This window comes from Anser brachyrhynchus (assembly GCF_964034855.1).
Source record: "Anser brachyrhynchus genome assembly, chromosome: Z".
NCBI lineage: Eukaryota > Metazoa > Chordata > Aves > Anseriformes > Anatidae > Anser > Anser brachyrhynchus.
This window is the reverse complement of record NC_137697.1, coordinates 69,034,821-69,055,214: the sequence shown is the minus strand read 5'-3', so window position 1 is coordinate 69,055,214 and position 20,394 is coordinate 69,034,821. Positions and strand designations below refer to the sequence as shown.

Here is a 20,394-nt window from a genome sequence, read left to right as displayed (position 1 = left end):
GACAGGCCTGTGAACCCTCTGATCTGTTTGGTCTGGTTTTGACCATGTGCTCAGACTGAAAGACTCTCAGAAATTCCTACCAAACTAAATTATTCTATGAATACATAATGGCAACTTGCACTCACAAATAATTAACTCACAACTCATAATTAGCTTCCCGTACAACAAGGAGTGTTTACTTGGTATAAACAACCACAAGCATTAACACCCAATGAACTAAAGTTAATAAGAAATTATAACTTTCCTTGCCCCTAATATTTATTTTGCTTGGTTTTGCTTATTATTTAGCACAGGTTTCACATGACACTCTTCAAAACAGCTGAAGAAACAGAAAAATTTCATGGGAGATTTACTCTGCTTGTACACACCCTGATGTCTTTCACCAGAACCGAGTCCTCAGAAAGAAAAACAATTATCTCCTCCAAGCTATCAATAGCATCATAGTATGATTTGCAAAGAAACCCCAAACCCTTACAATTATATTTGTCCACACAAAAGACTTAGTGCTTCATCTCATGAAATAAAAAAACAGGCATTGCAGTACCAAAATAAAATGCTGCCTTTTATGTATCTACTGTAACATGCTTTCAATCTTTACATTCATCAACTGCCAGCGTACTGGCAGTGAGTGAGGCATAGTGAGTTAAAAAACAAATAAAGACAAAAACAAAACAAAACAAAAATCTGCTTTCTGGGCTGGTTGTATCATTAACTTGTGATATACTATCATGTACTTAATAAAATAAACCCCCTTCCTAATTCCTAAGATAATCCTGTTTTACAGAAATGAAGCTATACCGTATGTTTGCCTTGCCAGAATATCTAGTTGTGACTTCAGAGTTAGGAAAGGTATCTGCTATATGTTTGGTATAATACATAATCGTATAATAGAACTGGAAATTCTCAAAAATAAACAGCTGCTATAAACGTAATTTCTTTCCTCAGACAACACGCTATATCCATATCAACAAGCTAACTGCACATTAAATAGCTGCATTTTTTCCTTAAAATTGAATATTGTCATTAAAACATTTTACCGTGACACCAAATAAAGTACTCAACTTTTAGGGCTTACTTTTACACTTAAGAAAGGATAAAGCTATCCCTCCTGCACATGTCACCTGCAAACAGAGAACATACATGGTTATCTTTACAATCAGAAGCTTCTCATACCAGAAGCGGTTCCTCCTTATTTCCATTTTCTTACTCAGGTTTCAGTTAGGGAGGAGAAAGAACTGCTGGAGCAGCTACACCAGGGGCTTACAGCCCCCAGCATGATTCACCACCGCTCAGCAGCCGCTCTGGCCCTTTGATGAGCAAGCAGGTGCTGCCTGCACCCTGGCCCAAGCAACTGCGTCTCACAGAAACTAATCAGGATCTGGTCTTCAGGCAACAAACACTCAAGCATGCTTGACAATTTTTTTTTTCCTTATATATAAATGATTTGCAAATAAAACTGGTATTTATTGTGACTGCACAGGCACATTGGTTCAGAGTGGTTCTTCCCAGTACTTCAAAATACTTTTTCTCAGTGCGGTGTCCAGGTGTTAGCAGCTGGCAGGACGTCATTAAATGCTTTGTGGTTACAGAACTACTAGAAACAACACTGTCATAATAATACCTTAACCAGATGCAATGATCAAGCTGCATCAGATCTAATTCCTGAAGCAAGCAGAGATATATATACATACATGTATATGGTTCCCTTTAACAAAGGCCTGTAGTTTGAATTATTTCAAATGATTAAAACATCTGACTGATCTAGGTAATTTAGTGCTATCAGTTTATTACCGCAGCACCTAGATCTCAATGGTAACAGCGAGCTCCAGCTGACGTGGTAACACAGAAGTCCCTCTGCAAAACACAGGTCTGTTTTCATACAGTAACACCAGTTTCAGGAAAGGAAAACGTGCTCAGCTGATTTAACTACTTATCCGTGTTGACCAGTGCAACACCAGGCACCTACTGTTCTTGCAAGGAAACACATTTACAAGCTTTGAATCTTGTCTTTATTATTTTTAAATAGAATCACCTCTGTAAGTCACAGCAGGTAAACAGCCACAGAGAATTAAGCAGATGTTTTTCCTTTAAATATATATGCGTGTGTATATACAGGGGTGGGGTGGGGTGGGGGAAGCTTTTTTCTGTCTGTTTTTAAGAATAAAATCAAATTTTCTTCATTTTGGTAGTCCTATAACAATCCTAGTTACTCTGTCGTCACAACTAGCGTACTCCAGCATTAGCTTTGTGCTGCAGCTCTGGGAATTTTACCAATGCCTTCCTTTACAGGGAGCCACATCCAAGCCCTAACAATCTAAACAGAAAGGTAGGAAAAAAAAAATCAACTCTAATGCAACAGTAGTTCGTTTATTTTCCCGCCTTCCTTTTTCGCAGCCGGTGACACACCAGCTAACGGCCCTTCTTCCCGTTGTGAATCACCGCGCAGGGAGACAAAAGAAGTTTTTCACATGGCCTCATCCCTGCCCTCGGGATGTACTTTCCTTCAGGAACCTCCCTACGGCCTCAAAAGCGTTAAAATTAAACATTTTGGTTCCAAACGGCTTCGCTCCCGCCCCGCCCCCTGCTCCCGCCTCAGCTGGCCCCTCCCCCCTCCCTCAGGGCGGGTCGCTCGCCATTTTCCGCCCCTTCCCGCCTCAGCCCGCTGAGGCCCCCACGGCCCCTCTCGGTCTGTCCGGGCTTGAGGGGGCCTTCGGCGGCAGCGCCTGCCGGACTCCGTCGCCTAACCCGATCTTGAGGCCAACCCCTCCGACCGAGGTCCGCTTTCTTCACTCCCGCTCTATTTGTTATTGCCAACAAGAAACGGTTTCCTGCAGCCTCTCCCTCCCTCTCCAGAAAGGAGAAACGGTGCGAGGTACGCCAGCGGAGGCAGGCAGCGCGTTGGACAGCCACGGAGAGGGCGCTGCCGGGCAGCGGCCGCTGGCTGTGGGCGCCAAAATTCAGGCGTCGGTTACACGGCGAGCGGCGCTGTCTGTGAGGAGCGGGGCGGGGCGGGGCGGGATGGGGCTCTGGGGTCTATTTCCAATTATTTCCCCTCCGTCTGAGGTATTAAGTAGCTTTTTTTCCTCGGTCTGAGGTCCTGAGTAGGCGTCTGTGTAAAAATTCATGCTGCTTTTGTTCTAAAGCCGCGTTCTCGTCCCGTTTCCGTTGACATTCAGCTGTGCCTGACACGAAGTGCGATTTTTTTTTTTTTTTAAATTTTTCCCTGAAAATAGGGAGTTACAACCAAGAGCAGTTTCTCCGTAGCCCTGGAAGGAGTACCTGGCCCGGTCCCTTGGGAAGATGTACATCAAGTCGATCATACTCGATGGGTTCAAGTCGTACGCGCAGAGGACGGAGATCAACGGGTTCGACCCGCTGTTCAACGCCATCACCGGCTTGAATGGCAGCGGCAAGTCCAACATCTTGGACTCCATCTGCTTCCTGCTGGGCATCACCAACCTGTCCCAGGTAAGGAGAATTTAACAGGTCCCTTTTGTCAGCAGCGTTTTGTTTTCGTCTCTTGAGTGATCTCTGGTGGAAGACCGAAGGTGGTGCTTCTGTCAGAAAATATTCGGATTCTTCAGTGTGCAAAGCTGCATTTCTGTCTTTCTTGTTCGTTATATTAAGACCGAACCACAGTTTTATCAATATACCGTGGTAGTGCAAAGTATGCAGCTTAGAACATTAGACTGAAGATACCACTTCAGAGGCAGCAGCCTCTGAGGCTGGAGTTCTTTTGTGAGTAAAGGCAAAACTTGCTTATTTGTATTAATTTTCTGCACTTCTCGATCAGATTGCCAAAATTTGACCAGCTGTTTCATCAGAAGAAGCAAAAAGCTGTTTTCTCACAATGACTGCTGTTTAAAAGAAAATACGTATGCTTGCATTAAGCATGTATTATGTAAAAATTGTGCGTGTGCTGATATCAAGTTGAGTCTTTGTTCTCACGTGATATTGTTTTCCCCGCGGTAATTCTAGGGCAATTGAATAGACTTCCAAGGAACACTTTTTCTGTTTTGCTTTCTTCTGAACTGCATAGGGAATAAGTATTTTTAAAATACAGATACTAGTGATGAACTAGTCATCTAGCTTTTTATTCTTTTAAACAGCCATCCAGTTTTTGTCAGGAATCTCATGCAGGAGCAACTAGCTAACTCACTCTAATTTGAATGCTCTGCCTGTGGTTTTACAAATTCTGAAATTCTTCACGTTGACACACTTTGAAATTCCTTCAAACTCTAAAAAAACTTATTCCACGTATTTAGGTGCGAGCTGCCAACTTGCAAGATCTAGTTTATAAAAACGGGCAAGCAGGAGTTAATAAAGCAACTGTATCTATCACCTTTGACAATTCTGACAAGAAACAGAGTCCCCTGGGATTTGAAAGCAGTGATGAGATCACCATCACCAGGCAGGTGGGTTCTTAATGTATGTATTTGTGCAGAAATCTGCGTACGTTTTTACCATGCTCAACAGAGTGACTCTTAAAGGGAAAAAAAAACCAACAACTTAATTTTTACAGTCCTTGAGTTTTTGCAAGTGAGGCAATGTTTCTACAGTGTGGTTAGTAACAGACTGTAGAAGTGGAACCAGTGTACTAGCTTACAATTTTGACTTACTTGGGAAATAAGTTTAACGTAATTAAATGTAGTGTATTAATAATGTTTTCTATATAAATGAATGTAGTATATCCATAGTGTTTTCTACTGAGTTGCACAGAAACATAATAGCAGTGGTATTGTGCTCATAAAACAAGTTCTGATTTTCTATTTTGTGGCTTTCTTTTCTACTTAATTTCTGAACTGTGTGTTAAATTTTGTCTCCAAGAGCATAGGAACCTTGATAAGAAAACCTGCAGAGTCTGGAAGTCTTCTTGTAAATCTAGGACAAAAATGTTGCCCTCTGTTACTGATCGTTTTATGTTAGCACTAAAAAGACATCTGAAATATCTGTAAGATCTGTTTTGATGTTCCATATGCGTATGCAAGGCTATATAATATGGGAATTGCTCAGATTTTTGATCCCTTTAGGTCATTAGCTTGTATTCCCACAATCAAGCCACTTTTAAATCATGTGAAGTTTCTTGTGCTTCTCTTTCTTGCCTAGGTCATCGTTGGAGGTAAAAATAAGTATCTCATCAATGGTGTGAATGCTACCAACACTTCTGTACAGGATCTCTTCTGTTCTGTTGGACTCAATGTCAATAACCCTCACTTCCTCATTATGCAGGTATTGTGTGCATCTTTCTAAAATCCAAAAAGTATAGAAGTGTCACTAAGTTTGTGGCTGAACAGGTAGTGGAAGAACACTTAATTTCTTAATTAGAGAAAAGCAGCTTGAACGAGTCAAGTATCTGTCATGTAGCTAAGGTTTCCAGCAGAAACATAATTTTCAGCCCTTACTCTTTCTTCTCATATGCCTTATTGCAGGCTTTTTGTAAAACATATACCCATTTTGTTTTCCTTTTTGTCTCTTTAACAGATGAGTTTTTCCTCTATTACTGCATTAAAAAAAAAGAGCTTTTTTTCCTGTTTGGTAAATTCTATCTTAGTCAGTATTTTGTATGAAGTTGATAGACCAGTTGAGAAGAGCAAAGTTGATCAAGTGAAAAGACCCTGACAAACTTTAACACAAGGACTAAATAAATTTTTGAAATATTTGCATGGAATAATAAAACGTAGCAGGCTTTACTGTTTCAAATGGAATTGTCCCAATTTCCTGCTTATTTATTTATTTATTCTTAAAAAGTCAGTATTGCACCCATTCTGCTTCCCCTCGTTACATATGAGCTAAATGACCAAACAGCCAACCTATAATGAAGAAGCTATTTAAGATTTGCAAGTCAGTAAGACTAACAGTACAAAATAAGCACAGTACTGCTTTATATGGATACAAGCAATAATGTGGAAGATGCGTCTGGAAGTTAAAAGGGCCATTTCAAGTGTGCTGCATGAAGAATTTACTTATGTATTTCTGTGAACTTTCCAGAATAAAGCAATTGTATAAAACTAATTATCCTTACAGGAAAAAAAAAAAAAGCGTTTTAGCGTGCAGTATAGCATATAAAATTAACGTGTGACTTTTAATTTTATTTTTACTACTACAGCATGGTAAACAATCGTCATTTTTGATTTATCTTTCTCTAACCAGGGACGAATTACCAAAGTCCTAAATATGAAGCCACCAGAGGTAAGAAAACTGTGGGAGTTTTTTTCTGGAATTTTACGGGTTTATTTTGAATGACAAGAATCAGTATTTTGGGTGAAAAAACAACAACAACAAAATGTAGGGATATATGACGTTGAGCTCAGTTCTAAGTCAAATCTATTTGACGTTGTACAAAGAAGTAACGTCAGAATTTCGATGTTTTATTTTAGATTTTGTCTATGGTTGAAGAAGCAGCTGGTACTAGGATGTATGAATGCAAGAAAATATCTGTCCAGAAAACCATAGCGAAGAAGGAAGCCAAACTGAGAGAAATTCAAACGGTACTATATGTTGGAAAGTGTACTTTCTTATAGTTGTTCGGGATACTGAGTAACTAGCGCAGCGTGTCTTTTAACTCGTATAGTATTTCATTTCTGTGTGTGGAACTAGCTATGAACACTCGGAGTTTTAAAAATCTGAATACAAACGTTCTGGTTTGTGCTTCAGGTCTTAGATGAAGAGATCACTCTGAGCAAGCATGACGCTGCATTGTGAAACAAAGCTGCAACTTCCCTTCTTTATGCAGAGCTATTGAGCCCTAGAAGAAGGTCAAAGACTGAAGGTGAGAAGTCATTGCACAGGAAAAAGACTATGCGACAGTGCACTCTGCCGCAAGGCTGTCGATCTGAGAGGTTCAGCTGCTCTGCTGAATAAGCTTGCATGGGAAACTAAGACCCAGAAGGGGTCTTCCCAGTGAATTCTCTCTAAGTGGGTTGGAAACTTCAGAAAGTTTCTCCAAAGTATTCTCTTTTAGTTGGTGGAACTCTTCAGATTTTCCACAGCCAAGACGCAGGCCTGTAGGGAAGAGGAGAGACTTTCTTCGTTCTGCCGGAGTTGTTTAGCCAATTCGTCCACCGTGGGTTTTTTAACTCACTATGCCTCACTCACTGCCAGTACGCTGGCAGTTGATGAATCTAAAGATTGAAAGGTTGTAGGAAATGTCTCAGAGTTCACTCAAATAGCCAGTGACGATCAGCTGTCAGAGACAAATCTGTCAGCAGCAAGCATCAACAGGGGAATGGCTTGTCTTTTGTGGCATCTGGGAGGCCTAGGATGGCTTTATCCAAGGATGCTGCTGTTCTCACTCTTCACAACATGATAGTGAAGTACTGCCTTGCACTGCTCTGTGTATACCGGGGGAGCAGGGAGACCATTTTTGTCGGATGCTGTCTGCAGTCCAAAGCTGTGCATAGTAAATAGTGACACAACAGGTGCTGATCACTGTTGCGTACTTTCACAGGTTCCGCTGTCATTCCTTAGACTCTCATTGACCCCCTCCCCATTTTATTTTTCTCTCTTATCCTTTACTCTGTTCCATGTATCTGTTTCAGTCTTCTTAATACAGATATATTGCAATGGTAATGAATTTTTCTAATGTGCAGACCTGCAGATAACAGATGTGTCTCAAGTAGGCTGGAGCAGTGAGTTTCCTTCTTGAAGCTGGCTGCGTGTATCACGAGCAGGAACTCATTCAAAGATGAATCTGCACTTGTAATATTACCGAAATTCAGAGCGTGGCATCAGAGGAGTTGCAGGCACATGTAAGAATGTGTGTAAATTCCCTGATGTGTACTCAGAGCAGTACAGCAGAAAGGGCCAGAGTTGTCTCATTAGGGCACTACAAGGGTCTGGGGCGCTTCTACTTTGTAGAGGTAAGTAACGGACAAGAGAAATGAGGGAAGGAGCCCTCACCTGTTGGGTTTAGTTAGCCTTGAAGTTTTGCAGTAACTACAACATCAAATACAAGCCTCTATCGTTCTCCTCTGAAACGGAATACCTTGTTCGATGTAGTCAAGTTTAGGGTTTCGATTAAATGGAGACTTGTTGAAATCTAAGGTGAATGTAACTTTAAAAAAAAGAAAAAGTTCGCTTTGGCAGCTGTAAAATCAAGCAAAGGAAACATTTCTTTGTGGTGCAGCAACAGGCATGTCCCTGCAAATGAAGGAAGCTGAACTGTTGATGGACTTGTGCCGCAGTATGTCTCAATAGCTCTGATGAAGTTTTGCAATTCGTGATGTTGCAGCGTGTGTTTGGACTGTGTCAAGGGAGAGTAGAGAAAGTTCTATAAGGAAGCTCTGGAATACCCTTTGGTCCCCAGGAAGTCATGGCTGAGGACCATTGGCACGGTTTGTCAGTCCAGGTCACCTGCGATAGCCTTGCTTCGCTCTTATCTGTGGGCTTCTAAGTTACTCTTTCCTATCGGGTATAGTTTTTAATATTTTAATCTTGTGTGTGATTTCTGAGAGGCTGTCCTGGTCTTGGCCGGGAGAGAGTTCCTTTTCTTCATAGTGGCTCCTACAGTGCTGTTTTGGATTTGGGAGAAAAACAATGCTGATAGCACACCAACGTTGTAGTTGTTGCAGAGCAGTGCTTACACAGAGCCAAGGACTTTCCAGCACTGCCCTGCCAGGGAGGGGACAGCTGACCTCAGATGGCCAAAGGGATGTCCCATACCCCGAAGTGTTGTGTGGGACAATAAAACTGAGGGGGTTGGCCGGGGGGCAGCTGCTGCTCAGGGACTGGCCGAGCATTGTTTGGCAGGTGGTGAGTAACTGCGTTGCGCATCGCTTGTTTTGTTTATTCTGTTATCATTATTTTCCCTTCATTTTCTGTCATTTCCCGTCATTAAGCCGTCTTTATCTCAGCCCAAGAGTTTTACCGTTTTTTTCCAGTTCTTTTCCCCATCTCCCTGAGGGGGAGCAAACAGAAGGCCGCGTGGTGCTCAGCTGCCTGCCGGGTTAAACCACAGCAGAGGTTAACCAGAGCTGAGGCCTGACACCGGGGGCCCCCAGGCTGGCAAGGACTGTTCCTAGCAGGCCCTAAACTTGCGCCCCACCCTGCCTGCTTGCCCCAAGATATTCCCAAGCAGACTCGCACAGACCATACAGCTGGTGGAAGTAGTGAGCACCTCAGTAGGAAGCTGGGTGCCCTGGCGGCCAGTGCCAGGGAACTGAGGAAGCTGGGCTGCTGCGGGAAGGCTGAAAGGGGACATTGCTGAGAGCTGCAGGACACAAAACCACTCCCCCAAATGAAATTATTTTATTGTTTATATATATCAATATGTAAATATTTATATATATTGCTTCAGCTCTTTTGTGAGGTGAGCAGGAAGGCAACCTTGCCTGTCATCTCTGAGACCTGACGTGACCACTATGGCTTGGGGGGGGGGGCAGAAAGACCACCCGTAAGTCACCCACTAAACCATGTCCCTAAGCACGACGTCCAACCTCAGCAAGGAGTTAGAGCGGAGATTTCCATCCTTGCACGCCCACAGGGCCCTCTGCGCGTGTCTGAGGGAGGAACAAGTGTGATGTCTCCAGGACGTGCCATCCTCCCCACCGTGTCCCCTGAGGATTCTTAGAGGTGCAGTGTGCTGAGAGAGCCATGTCCCCAGGCCCCCTGAAACGCCTGCTGCGGGCAGGGGAGTTTGGCATCCTGCAAAACGCACCATTGTTTGAGAGCGACTTCTTCCAGGTGACTGGGGTAGGGAAGGGCAGAGGTTAGATATCCTGCCTCAGAAGCAGGGCCCTATGCTTCCTATAATGGATTCCACCCATGCAGGTTGGCTGCCAGGGGGAGATGCTTCACGTAACGAAACGCGTCCACGTCATTACCATGGGCGTGGCCTGCACTGATCCCAGCGCAGAGATGCCCGACACCTTGTTACTGGCTGCCCCGGCAGCCCCTCCAGCTGAGGGACTGGAACTAACCAGGTACCACCTATCCCCGTCGTCAGCCTTCCCTACTCTCCCTTCCGTGATGTGGGGCAGCCCAAGAGGTGGTGTGTCTGCCCACGCGGTATGTACCCTGACACTGGGGGGCCCACCACTGGGAGTACCCCAGTAACTAGATTTTCCTCCAGGCTGCTTCCACTGCGGTGTGTAAATCTGGCTGTGCACGACTTCTCCGAGAAACGTCTGGCGCTCTGTTTCCACACAGGCCGCAGGGTATATCTTCAGTTATGTCCTGGCCCTGGTTCTGAGGGCCTCTTCCTCTGCTGGGCTCTGCTGGCGCACATGCTCTACACGCCCAGGGCGCCTGGTCTGCTCAACACATGCGCAGAGGAGGCCTCCTCTACATCAGAAGTAGAAGAGGAGGACGCGAGAACCCGCATTCTGTCCACGGACAAAGCATCACCATCTTCAGAAACCGATGAGACCTCGCCTGCTGCCAGCACCCCAGAGGTGAGGTCTGACACTGGGGGACCTCTGGCCAGCAAGGACTGGTCCTAGCAGGCCCTAAACTTGTGTCCCGCTTTGGTTTCCTCTGCCAGGTCATTCCAGAGCAAACTTGTGCAGAGCATGTAAGCAGCGACCAGGATGCCCTGGTGACCAGCGCCACGGAGCAGAAGAAGTTGGTCTGCCACAGGAAGGGCGATAGGTGAGTGGGTGGGGCCATTCAGCCAGGAGAGGGGTTGAAGGAGCGTGAAGCATTGCGTGAGGCCATGCAAGAGTGGGGGACATTGCTGATGGCTGTTGTCTTTTGCAGGTTGCGGGAAGTGCCAGCAGCAAAGAAGAAGCCTTCCTCTGGTAAGATCCTGCCCCCTGGAGCCTGAGCGCACCTCCCAGAGCCAGACTTTGCGCGCAGAAGGCAGACTGTGCCCCACTTACATGTGCTCCCCCTCTCCACAGGTCACAACAGTCGGAGAGTTGGGGCGTTCTGGAGGCGGTGGTGGGCCCAAGGACGTGCCACCATGGCAGGTGTTGCTGAAAAAGCCTGCACGGAATGAACAATGAACGTGTTTTGTGGGATTTGTGTCTGTGGTTTTGTGGTAATGTATGATATAGGCCTTGGGCACTTTGTTACTGTCCTGCGGTCGTTCCAACCCCTGTCACAGGCCCTGCGTTTGGGTCAGGGAAAGAGACTGTAGCAGTGCAAGTTGCCCCTGTAACCCAAGACGCAACAATGGATGAGAAAGTCAGGTCGTTTAGAATGCAGAGGAACTCCTGCTCAGACTGGGGAGTAAGATGACGATGAGATGGGCTATTCCGCAGTGGCTGGGCCATCAAACAAACGGGAAGATGAAGAGGAAGGTATCATAAAAGCATCAATACCTACCCGAGGCCTCTCCCAGCGTGAGCTACGAGATACGCGAAAGAAATTTGGTTGTTGTCCAGGCGAACACCTTGTCACCTGGCTGCTCCAGTGCTGGGACACCGCAGCCAATAGTCTGGAATTAGACGGCAGGGAAGCCGGGCAGCTGGAATCCCTTGCTAGAGACGCAGGCATCGACAAAGCAATTGGAAACGGAGCACAAAGCTTCACCCTCTGGAGGCGTCTCCTGTCAGGTGTGAAGGAAAGGTACCCCTTCAAGGAAGATCTTGTATGTCAGCCAGGAAAATGGACCACCATGGAGAAGGGAATCCAGTACCCGAGGGAATTAGCTGTACGGGATGTGGTTTATGATGACCTAGACAATGACCGGCTATCCAAAGATCCAGATGAAGTCAAATGTACACCACCCATGTGGCGGAAGTTTGTACGGAGTGCACCATCATCATATGCCAACTCCTTGGCAGTAATGACCTGGAAAGACCATGAGGAACCCACGGTGCCAAGCTATCAATAGCATCATAGTATGATTTGCAAAGAAACCCCAAACCCTTACAATTATATTTGTCCACACAAAAGACTTAGTGCTTCATCTCATGAAATAAAAAAACAGGCATTGCAGTACCAAAATAAAATGCTGCCTTTTATGTATCTATTGTAACATGCTTTCAATCTTTACATTCATCAACTGCCAGCGTACTGGCAGTGAGTGAGGCATAGTGAGTTAAAAAACAAACAAAAACAAAACAAAAATCTGCTTTCTGGGCTGGTTGTATCATTAACTTGTGATATACTATCATGTACTTAATAAAATAAACCCCCTTCCTAATTCCTAAGATAATCCTGTTTTACAGAAATGAAGCTATACCGTATGTTTGCCTTGCCAGAATATCTAGTTGTGACTTCAGAGTTAGGAAAGGTATCTGCTATATGTTTGGTATAATACGTAATCGTATAATAGAACTGGAAATTCTCAAAAATAAACAGCTGCTATAAACGTAATTTCTTTCCTCAGACTACACGCTATATCCATATCAGCAAGCTAACTGCACATTAAATAGCTGCATTTTTTCCTTAAAATTGAATATTGTCATTAAAACATTTTACCGTGACACCAAATAAAGTACTCAACTTTTAGGGCTTACTTTTACACTTAAGAAAGGATAAAGCTATCCCTCCTGCACATGTCACCTGCAAACAGAGAACATACATGGTTATCTTTACAATCAGAAGCTTCTCATACCAGAAGCGGTTCCTCCTTATTTCCATTTTCTTACTCAGGTTTCAGTTAGGGAGGAGAAAGAACTGCTGGAGCAGCTACACCAGGGGCTTACAGCCCCCAGCATGATTCACCACCGCTCAGCAGCCGCTCTGGCCCTTTGATGAGCAAGCAGGTGCTGCCTGCACCCTGGCCCAAGCAACTGCGTCTCACAGAAACTAATCAGGATCTGGTCTTCAGGCAACAAACACTCAAGCATGCTTGACAATTTTTTTTTTCCTTATATATAAATGATTTGCAAATAAAACTGGTATTTATTGTGACTGCACAGGCACATTGGTTCAGAGTGGTTCTTCCCAGTACTTCAAAATACTTTTTCTCAGTGCGGTGTCCAGGTGTTAGCAGCTGGCAGGACGTCATTAAATGCTTTGTGGTTACAGAACTACTAGAAACAACACTGTCATAATAATACCTTAACCAGATGCAATGATCAAGCTGCATCAGATCTAATTCCTGAAGCAAGCAGATATATATATATGTAAGGAATAGTCCAGCAATTCGTGCCACTAAGGGGTGTGAAGGGTTAACATTGAGGCCTGGGTTTAGGCGAGAAGAGAACAAAGGGATTTCTTCAGAGAAAAACTGCTGACTTTGCACGGACCTGCAGTAACTTCTGACAGCCGGCCAAGAGACCACTAGATAAGGAGGAAGAATATGAGCCTCCCTGTCCGAGCGGCCCCCGAGAAACTAACAGAGACTGATAAGCAGGCGCACCTGGGAAGACTTCGGATTCGGGAAACCAATTATAATAACCCTGCCTCTTCTAGAAGTAGTAATGAATATGTATTAGCCTAGGAGCATCAAAACCAGCCGCCTTACGTAACAGGTGTGCGTCCTGGTGGAGCAGAGACTCCCGGCGCACCCAGCGCTGCTTGCTTGCCTCTATTCATTTAATAAATTGTAAACTTTGATTGTAATCCTATTTGGGACTCAGTCATTTATAACAATTGGGGGCTCATCCGGGATGGTCTTGGTTCCTGAATTCTGACTTGATCTAGGAGGGGCGCCCCCACCATTTGGTGGCTCCTGTTCGAGTCAGGTCGGGGCTAATGCCATCTTGAACCTGAATAAGGGCAAGCAAAGATTTAGATTTTTTTATGAGCTCCCTTTGCCGGCTGCAGCACTATATTTTGCCCGTAATTCTGCGCGCGAAGATCCGAACGAAGACGACGGAGTCGTAAGTATTTAAGGCGTATACCGTTCGGTTGGGTGGGATTCGGTTGCCTGTGTGTGTGTGAGAGTGTGACTGAGACGGAACGTAGTTCCGAAGCGATTGTGGAGGTCTTCTAACCGCGGTTCCGATCTCCCGCGAGGGACTTGGCCGGTGAAGGACCGAAGCGATTCCTATAGGATTCGGATTCGTGGGTGGGTGATAGGTCCTAAACCCCCTGCAAGACACTCTCACTAAGGCAACCAAGGGCTGTAGGAATTGCCACAGTAAAATTCCTAGATGGGTCAGACAAAATTGAAGACCCGGGACCAGAGAAAAGGGAGCAAATTACCAGACATACCACCAGAAAGTCCATTAGGGATAATGATTAGAAATTGGAACGATAGGGGCCCCAGAAAAGGGAAAAAGTAAATTAAAAATGGTTCAGTATTGTATGACAGAATGGCCAAAGTAGCCTTTAAGACCACATGTCTTTTGGCCCGTTTTCGGATCCTTTGAAGACTGGGTTTGCCAAGCCTTAAATATACATGTTAATTCAAAGGAACCTTTTAGCCAGGAGGAAAGTGATTATGCAGGATTATGGATCAGGATCTCACGTCCTTTTCCAGCCTCAATATTTACACTAAAAGCAGACGAGAAGTTTGACGAAGAAGAGAATAAAAAAAATAAAAAATAAAAAAAAAAAAAAGAGGAAAAAGAAAAAGATGATGAATGGGAGTCATTGGATAACCTACCACCTCTATATCCTAACAATCCACCCCCGGTGGTGCATCTTGTAATCCTGTTTTGTTCTTAAATGTTTTGACTGTGTCAAGGAGGAAGGTGGGAGCATTATCTAAGTAACAGTTTAGAAGTTTGGGTATATTCGCGGTGGTGTTCGGTCAGTTTCCCAAGTATCGGGGGAGGGGGGCTGACTGATTATCAAAGTGGTAGAACGGAGAGTAACTTCTTTGGTGGTTCGGGCCTGAGCCCTGGGAATTCGGTAAGAAGGGGGAGAGCGAATTTATTTAGGCCTCAATACCTTTTTAAACCCCCATCTTGACGGATACACAGGAGTGATTCCTTGTTTTGTGTAGGCTTACTAACAAAGTGCATGAGAAAAATTAGCATTTGGCTTGAAATTCGGTCTTATTGAAATGTAAATTTTGTGGAAAAGGTGTTATTGTTTGTCTAGAAGACAGAAGGCTGAGTGCTTCAGGTGTTTTTCCGAAGTCCTGCGGATTTATGATTGGAATGGGGCTCATTAATAATCTGAAATAGTAAAGTTTGTATGTGGAAAGAAGAGTTTAATCCCAGAGAATTGGGACATTTGGGAAGAAGATTAGGAAAAGATAGTAAAAACCTGCAATAAAAAGGTTTGCGTGGAAATTGAAACAAGGGACAGTAACTAATATAAATAAATAAAAGGGAATGGGAAATCAAGGAAAAGGGGAAAATCCAAAAAAAAAGACGTCCTAAAAAAAAAAAAAAAGCCTCCTTGGGTGCATAGTGGCACATTGGAAGGATATTGTTAGAAATGGGGGCACAGAAAGCAAGAGGACTTTCACTAAGTATTGCAATCAATGGTGGCCACTATATAAACTAAATGGCCACTTTATGGATCAATCGACTATAACAGTGTCTTGCAATTAATGTTTTTGAGGAGAGAAGGAAAATAGGATGAAATGTTGTATAGTGATATGTTGTTTCAGCATGTTGGAGGGAAAAGGTTTGGAATTAAGTTGGCCCCTGACTGAGCCTTTGGTGTTGGCATTAGAAAAGTACGGGCTGGAGAAAGATAAAGGAAGTGTTAGAAGGATTGTTGAAGGTGTTAAAGGTTGTGTGGCATGTAGTATTTAACAGAGCTGTTTGAAGTTGAATGAGCAGGGAAAGAGGATGTAGGAATGTTAATAGTTCCGCCTCAACCCGAGGCTGAGATCTCTAAATCGCGGGTGTGAGCTCTCTAGGGCAGGGGGACCGTGATGGGTCCGAGAGAGTTGTCGTGGAAACAGAAAAGCAGCTAACTCTTGAAACAACCTGAGTTCCTGTGTGAGCTCAGATTGCCAATGGGACCGCTCAGGGAACTTCCAACGATTGCATTCCCCTGACCGACCCCCTCACTGAGACCCTAATCATCCCGGAAATTATGTAAATACCAAAATCTGGTTAAATTGGCTATTGGGAATTGAGAATCTGTTCCAAGAAGGTCCCAAAGAAACCCCTATGGAATTTATGGAATTTTTGAATTTCTGGACCAACTTTGAAATGCAATAAAAAAAAAAAAAATGGACCTGGCTTAAAAAAAAAAAAAAAGAGAGAGAGAGAGGCAACTGGCTAGCCTCTTTCCAGGGCAATCAGCCCCTGATATCAGAAAGAAATTGTCTTAGGCTGCAGGACAAACTTACAACAGTCAGGAATGATGGGGACCTGGGGCATCTACCCTAGCAGGTCCACTAGTTGAAATAAAGCTAGGAAACGAAGACAGAGGCTTGAATTTTTTGTTGGTTATGGGAGCTTCTTTCTCTGTGTTAATTAGGCTGTAAATGTAATAGGAGCAACATATTCAGTGTTAAATAGTTTAAAAGGACGATTAGGAACTAAGACAACTACAATAATTGGAGCCACAGGGAAAGAGGAGGAATGGTCATTCTTACAACCCCTTGATTTGCGTTTTGGGGGTAAGGAACTAACCCATGAATTTTAGTATGTACCAGAATGCCCGATGCCACTCTTGGGACGGGATCTATTAGCCAAATTAGATGCAACAATAACCTTTGAGGATGGAGAATTAATAATGAAGGTACCTGAGTCCAAAGTAGGCCAAATCCTAATGATCAAAGATAAACCCTTTGTTAATATTCCAAGAGAAGTAGAACATGCAGTTATAGCAACAGTACGGGAAACAGATGTACCAGGGAAGTCGAAACTGGCACAACTGGTAAAGGTGGAATTAAAGGAAGGAGCCAAACCTGTTTGAATCAAACAATATCCACTTAAGATAGAAGCTAGGCACAGGAATGGTGAAAATTATTGACAAATTTCTCAAATATCAGATTCTGGAAGAATGTAAATCGGAATACAATACTCCAATTTTTCCAGTAAAGAAGCCAAATGGCGAGTATAGATTTGTACAAGATCTTAGAGCAATAAATGAAATAACAAAGGATATTCACCCAGTAGTAGCTAATCCTTACACATTGTTAACATCTGTGAAAGGGAAATATAAATGGTTTACCGTGATAGATTTAAAGGATGCCTTCTTTTGCATACCTCTTGATAAAGATAGTAGAAAATTATTTGCCTTCAAATGGGAAAACGTATTGAAGTTTTTGGACCACATATGGTAACAACCGTTTTGGAACAAAGGGGGGGGGCACTGGTTATCACCCAGCTGGATGATGAAATATCAGGCAATCCTAACTGAACAAGATGACATAACCTTGAAAACGACTAACCTGTTATATCCAGCAGTATTTCTAGGAACCGTTCCAGAAGAAGGACCGTTGGAACACAATTGTGTGGAAATAATCGAACATACACCAGCCACAAAGATTTGAAGGATGTACCCCTTGAAAGGTATTCAGTGGGAATACCACACTCCGTGGCACCCACAAAGCTCAGGGAAAGTAGAAAGGATGAATCAAACAATAAAACAACAATTGGCTAAGTTAATGATCGAGACACAGCTGCCCTGGACGAAATGCTTACCATTGGCACTTTTAAACATAAGAACTAAACCACACAGTGAGACTGGTTATCATCATATGAAATGTTATATGGTATGCCTTATTCTCAAGGGATGCCCCTAGGGAACAATGTAGTTGAGGATCATAGTATCCAGAAATACATAATTACCATTGGAAGGAGATTACAGGAGATAAGAGAAATTGGGATGATGACTCAGACACCACCTTTAGGATTTGCTATTCATAAAATACAACCAGGAGACAAGGTCTTAATAAAAACCTGGAGAGAAGAATCATTGAACCCCCGATGGGAGGGACTGTACCTTGTTTTACTTAATACTGAAACAGCTGTGAGAACAGCAGAAAGGGGTTGGACCCACGCATCCAGAATAAAAGGACCAATAACTACCGAAGCCTGGAGGGTTGAGTCCACTCCTGGGGAACTGAAACTGAGACTAAAGAGGAACTGATATCCCAGCAATGAGGTTCTGCATGAATTAAGGGCACTGGATAAAGAGGACAAGGCTGAAGGGAGGAAAGGGAGAAGGCAAGACCGGGGTAGGACCCTCCACTGCGGCGTGTATGGTCTACCGAGGGAGGCAACCCCTATGGGTATTGACCGCCGAGTGAGAGTGCCTCGACTGGACTTCTCCCACACCAAGATCAGGTTGTCCTGAGAAAAATAACATGAGAACCTTTTAAACCCATAATAAAATTGTGATTAGTTTTTCCAGGAGCTGGATCGCCCTGAAGGGCTGAATGGTAACACAAGCTCTGAAAGCGGGCCCAACCCCATGATTGAAGGCGCTTCCCACACTCTCAAGATTGGACGGCGAAAAAGGCTTATAATATGACAGGTCGCCAAAGAGAACTGAATTGTGACTGTAAGTGGAAACCCAACGTGGGAGCTTGGAAGTGTGCATATACGAGTACAAACAGGGCAGACATTGTAACAGGACCACTCGGTAACAAGGACACTCTGTATTATCACGCCCCAAAGGGTAAAGATGGTGGATGGGATGGTCATTTTCCAAACGGGACGTGGGCCATAAAGAGACATTATTGGGTGTGTGGCAAACATGCTTACAAGAGGCTACCCGGAAACTGGTCGGGAATATGCTATGTGGGGTACATAAGACCCTTGTTCTTTTTATTGTCACAAACACAAGGAAATCATTTAGGAATAAGATTATATGATGACCTGAACAGAGTAAAACGATCTATTGATACTTCCTTATCCGGGGATAGTGCCCAAAAATGGGGAAAGGATGAATGGCCTCCTGAAAGAATCATACAGCATTATGGGCCAGCTACCTGGAACCCGAATGAGTCGGTATCAGGAGCCCGAGAACCTATTTATAATTTGAACCGAATAATTAGGTCGCAAGCTATCCTCGAAGTTGTAACCAATCAAACAGCGACGACCTTGGATCTTCTGGCTGATCAATCCACTCAGATGAGGAATGCTATCTTTCAACGTAGAATGGTCTTAGACTATTTACTAGCAGAAGAAGGGGGAGTGTGTGGAAAACTGAACGATTCTAATTGTTGTTTACAAATTGATGATAATGGAAAAGTGGTTAAGCAGATAACAAAAGAAATTAAAAAGCTAGCCCACGTCCCAGTACAAACTTGGAAGGGTATGGATTGGGATTTCTTTCCATGGTTGCCCGGTGGACCATGGGTTAAAAGAATGCTATTTTTATTTTTATGTGGTGTAATGACATTATTGTTTATGCCTTGCATGATACCTTGCTTTACGTTGTTGATACGGCGGATAATAAATAGCACCCAATTTGTGATGACTTTGGGAGAGAAAAGGTGATATGTCGATAATGATGCTTAAGAAATGGACACCCCGAGAACTGACTGATGAAATCCAACTGCTACTAACAAAAGTTGAAGAAGAGACACGAATTGATGATATTAAAAAAAAAAAGGGAGGAATTGTAAGGAATAGTCCAGCAATTCGTGCCACTAAGGGGTGTGAAGGGTTAACATTGAGGCCTGGGTTTAGGCGAGAAGAGAACAAAGGGATTTCTTCAGAGAAAAACTGCTGACTTTGCACGGACCTGCAGTAACTTCTGACAGCCGGCCAAGAGACCACTAGATAAGGAGGAAGAATACGAGCCTCCCTGTCCGAGCGGCCCCCGAGAAACTAACAGAGACTGATAAGCAGGAGCACCTGGGAAGACTTCGGATTCGGGAAACCAATTATAATAACCCTGCCTCTTCTAGAAGTAGTAATGAATATGTATTAGCCTAGGAGCATCAAAACCAGCCGCCTTACGTAACAGGTGTGCGTCCTGGTGGAGCAGAGACTCCCGGCGCACCCAGCGCTGTTTGCTTGCCTCTATTCATTTAATAAATTGTAAACTTTGATTGTAATCTTATTTGGGACTCAGTCATTTATAACATATACATACATGTATATGGTTCCCTTTAACAAAGGCCTGTAGTTTGAATTATTTCAAATGATTAAAACATCTGACTGATCTAGGTAATTTAGTGCTATCAGTTTATTACCGCAGCACCTAGATCTCAATGGTAACAGCGAGCTCCAGCTGACGTGGTAACACAGAAGTCCCTCTGCAAAACACAGGTCTGTTTTCATACAGTAACACCAGTTTCAGGAAAGGAAAACGTGCTCAGCTGATTTAACTACTTATCCGTGTTGACCAGTGCAACACCAGGCACCTACTGTTCTTGCAAGGAAACACATTTACAAGCTTTGAATCTTGTCTTTATTATTTTTAAATAGAATCACCTCTGTAAGTCACAGCAGGTAAACAGCCACAGAGAATTAAGCAGATGTTTTTCCTTTAAATATATATGCGTGTGTATATACAGGGGTGGGGTGGGGTGGGGGAAGCTTTTTTCTGTCTGTTTTTAAGAATAAAATCAAATTTTCTTCATTTTGGTAGTCCTATAACAATCCTAGTTACTCTGTCGTCACAACTAGCGTACTCCAGCATTAGCTTTGTGCTGCAGCTCTGGGAATTTTACCAATGCCTTCCTTT

The 20,394-nt window shown here is 43.7% G+C and overlaps 3 protein-coding genes across 6 annotated transcripts; all 3 read left to right on the top strand.

The window, feature by feature from the left end:
* Positions 1 to 2,639: 2,639 nt before the first annotated feature.
* On the top strand, positions 2,640 to 16,182 carry LOC308185799 (structural maintenance of chromosomes protein 2-like). 4 transcript variants are annotated; one of them, XM_080574361.1, is made up of 8 exons: positions 2,640 to 2,872; positions 3,234 to 3,468; positions 4,266 to 4,415; positions 5,107 to 5,229; positions 6,151 to 6,189; positions 6,378 to 6,488; positions 6,655 to 6,769; positions 12,541 to 16,182. In XM_080574361.1, the coding sequence occupies exons 2-7, from the start codon at positions 3,301 to 3,303 to the stop codon at positions 6,700 to 6,702; spliced, it is 639 nt and encodes a 212-aa protein (XP_080430487.1). In that variant the 5' UTR covers positions 2,640 to 2,872; positions 3,234 to 3,300; the 3' UTR covers positions 6,703 to 6,769; positions 12,541 to 16,182. The 4 variants fall into 4 exon arrangements, with proteins under 4 accessions (XP_080430487.1, XP_080430486.1, XP_080430489.1 ...); XM_080574360.1 differs by lacking the exon at positions 12,541 to 16,182 and adding an exon at positions 10,443 to 12,012 and having other exon boundaries at positions 6,655 to 9,023; XM_080574363.1 differs by lacking the exon at positions 12,541 to 16,182 and adding an exon at positions 10,443 to 12,012 and having other exon boundaries at positions 2,654 to 2,775; positions 6,655 to 9,023.
* On the top strand, positions 9,014 to 12,012 carry LOC308185797 (Golgi-associated RAB2 interactor protein 6-like). The gene is made up of 6 exons (XM_080574357.1): positions 9,014 to 9,681; positions 9,769 to 9,920; positions 10,070 to 10,391; positions 10,481 to 10,587; positions 10,696 to 10,736; positions 10,839 to 12,012. The coding sequence occupies exons 1-6, from the start codon at positions 9,592 to 9,594 to the stop codon at positions 10,934 to 10,936; spliced, it is 810 nt and encodes a 269-aa protein (XP_080430483.1). The 5' UTR covers positions 9,014 to 9,591; the 3' UTR covers positions 10,937 to 12,012.
* Positions 13,578 to 20,203, top strand: LOC308185795 (endogenous retrovirus group 3 member 1 Env polyprotein-like). Its single transcript, XM_080574353.1, has 2 exons — positions 13,578 to 13,715; positions 17,157 to 20,203. The coding sequence occupies exon 2, from the start codon at positions 18,225 to 18,227 to the stop codon at positions 19,197 to 19,199; it is 975 nt and encodes a 324-aa protein (XP_080430479.1). The 5' UTR covers positions 13,578 to 13,715; positions 17,157 to 18,224; the 3' UTR covers positions 19,200 to 20,203.
* The last annotated feature ends 191 nt before the right edge of the window (positions 20,204 to 20,394 follow it).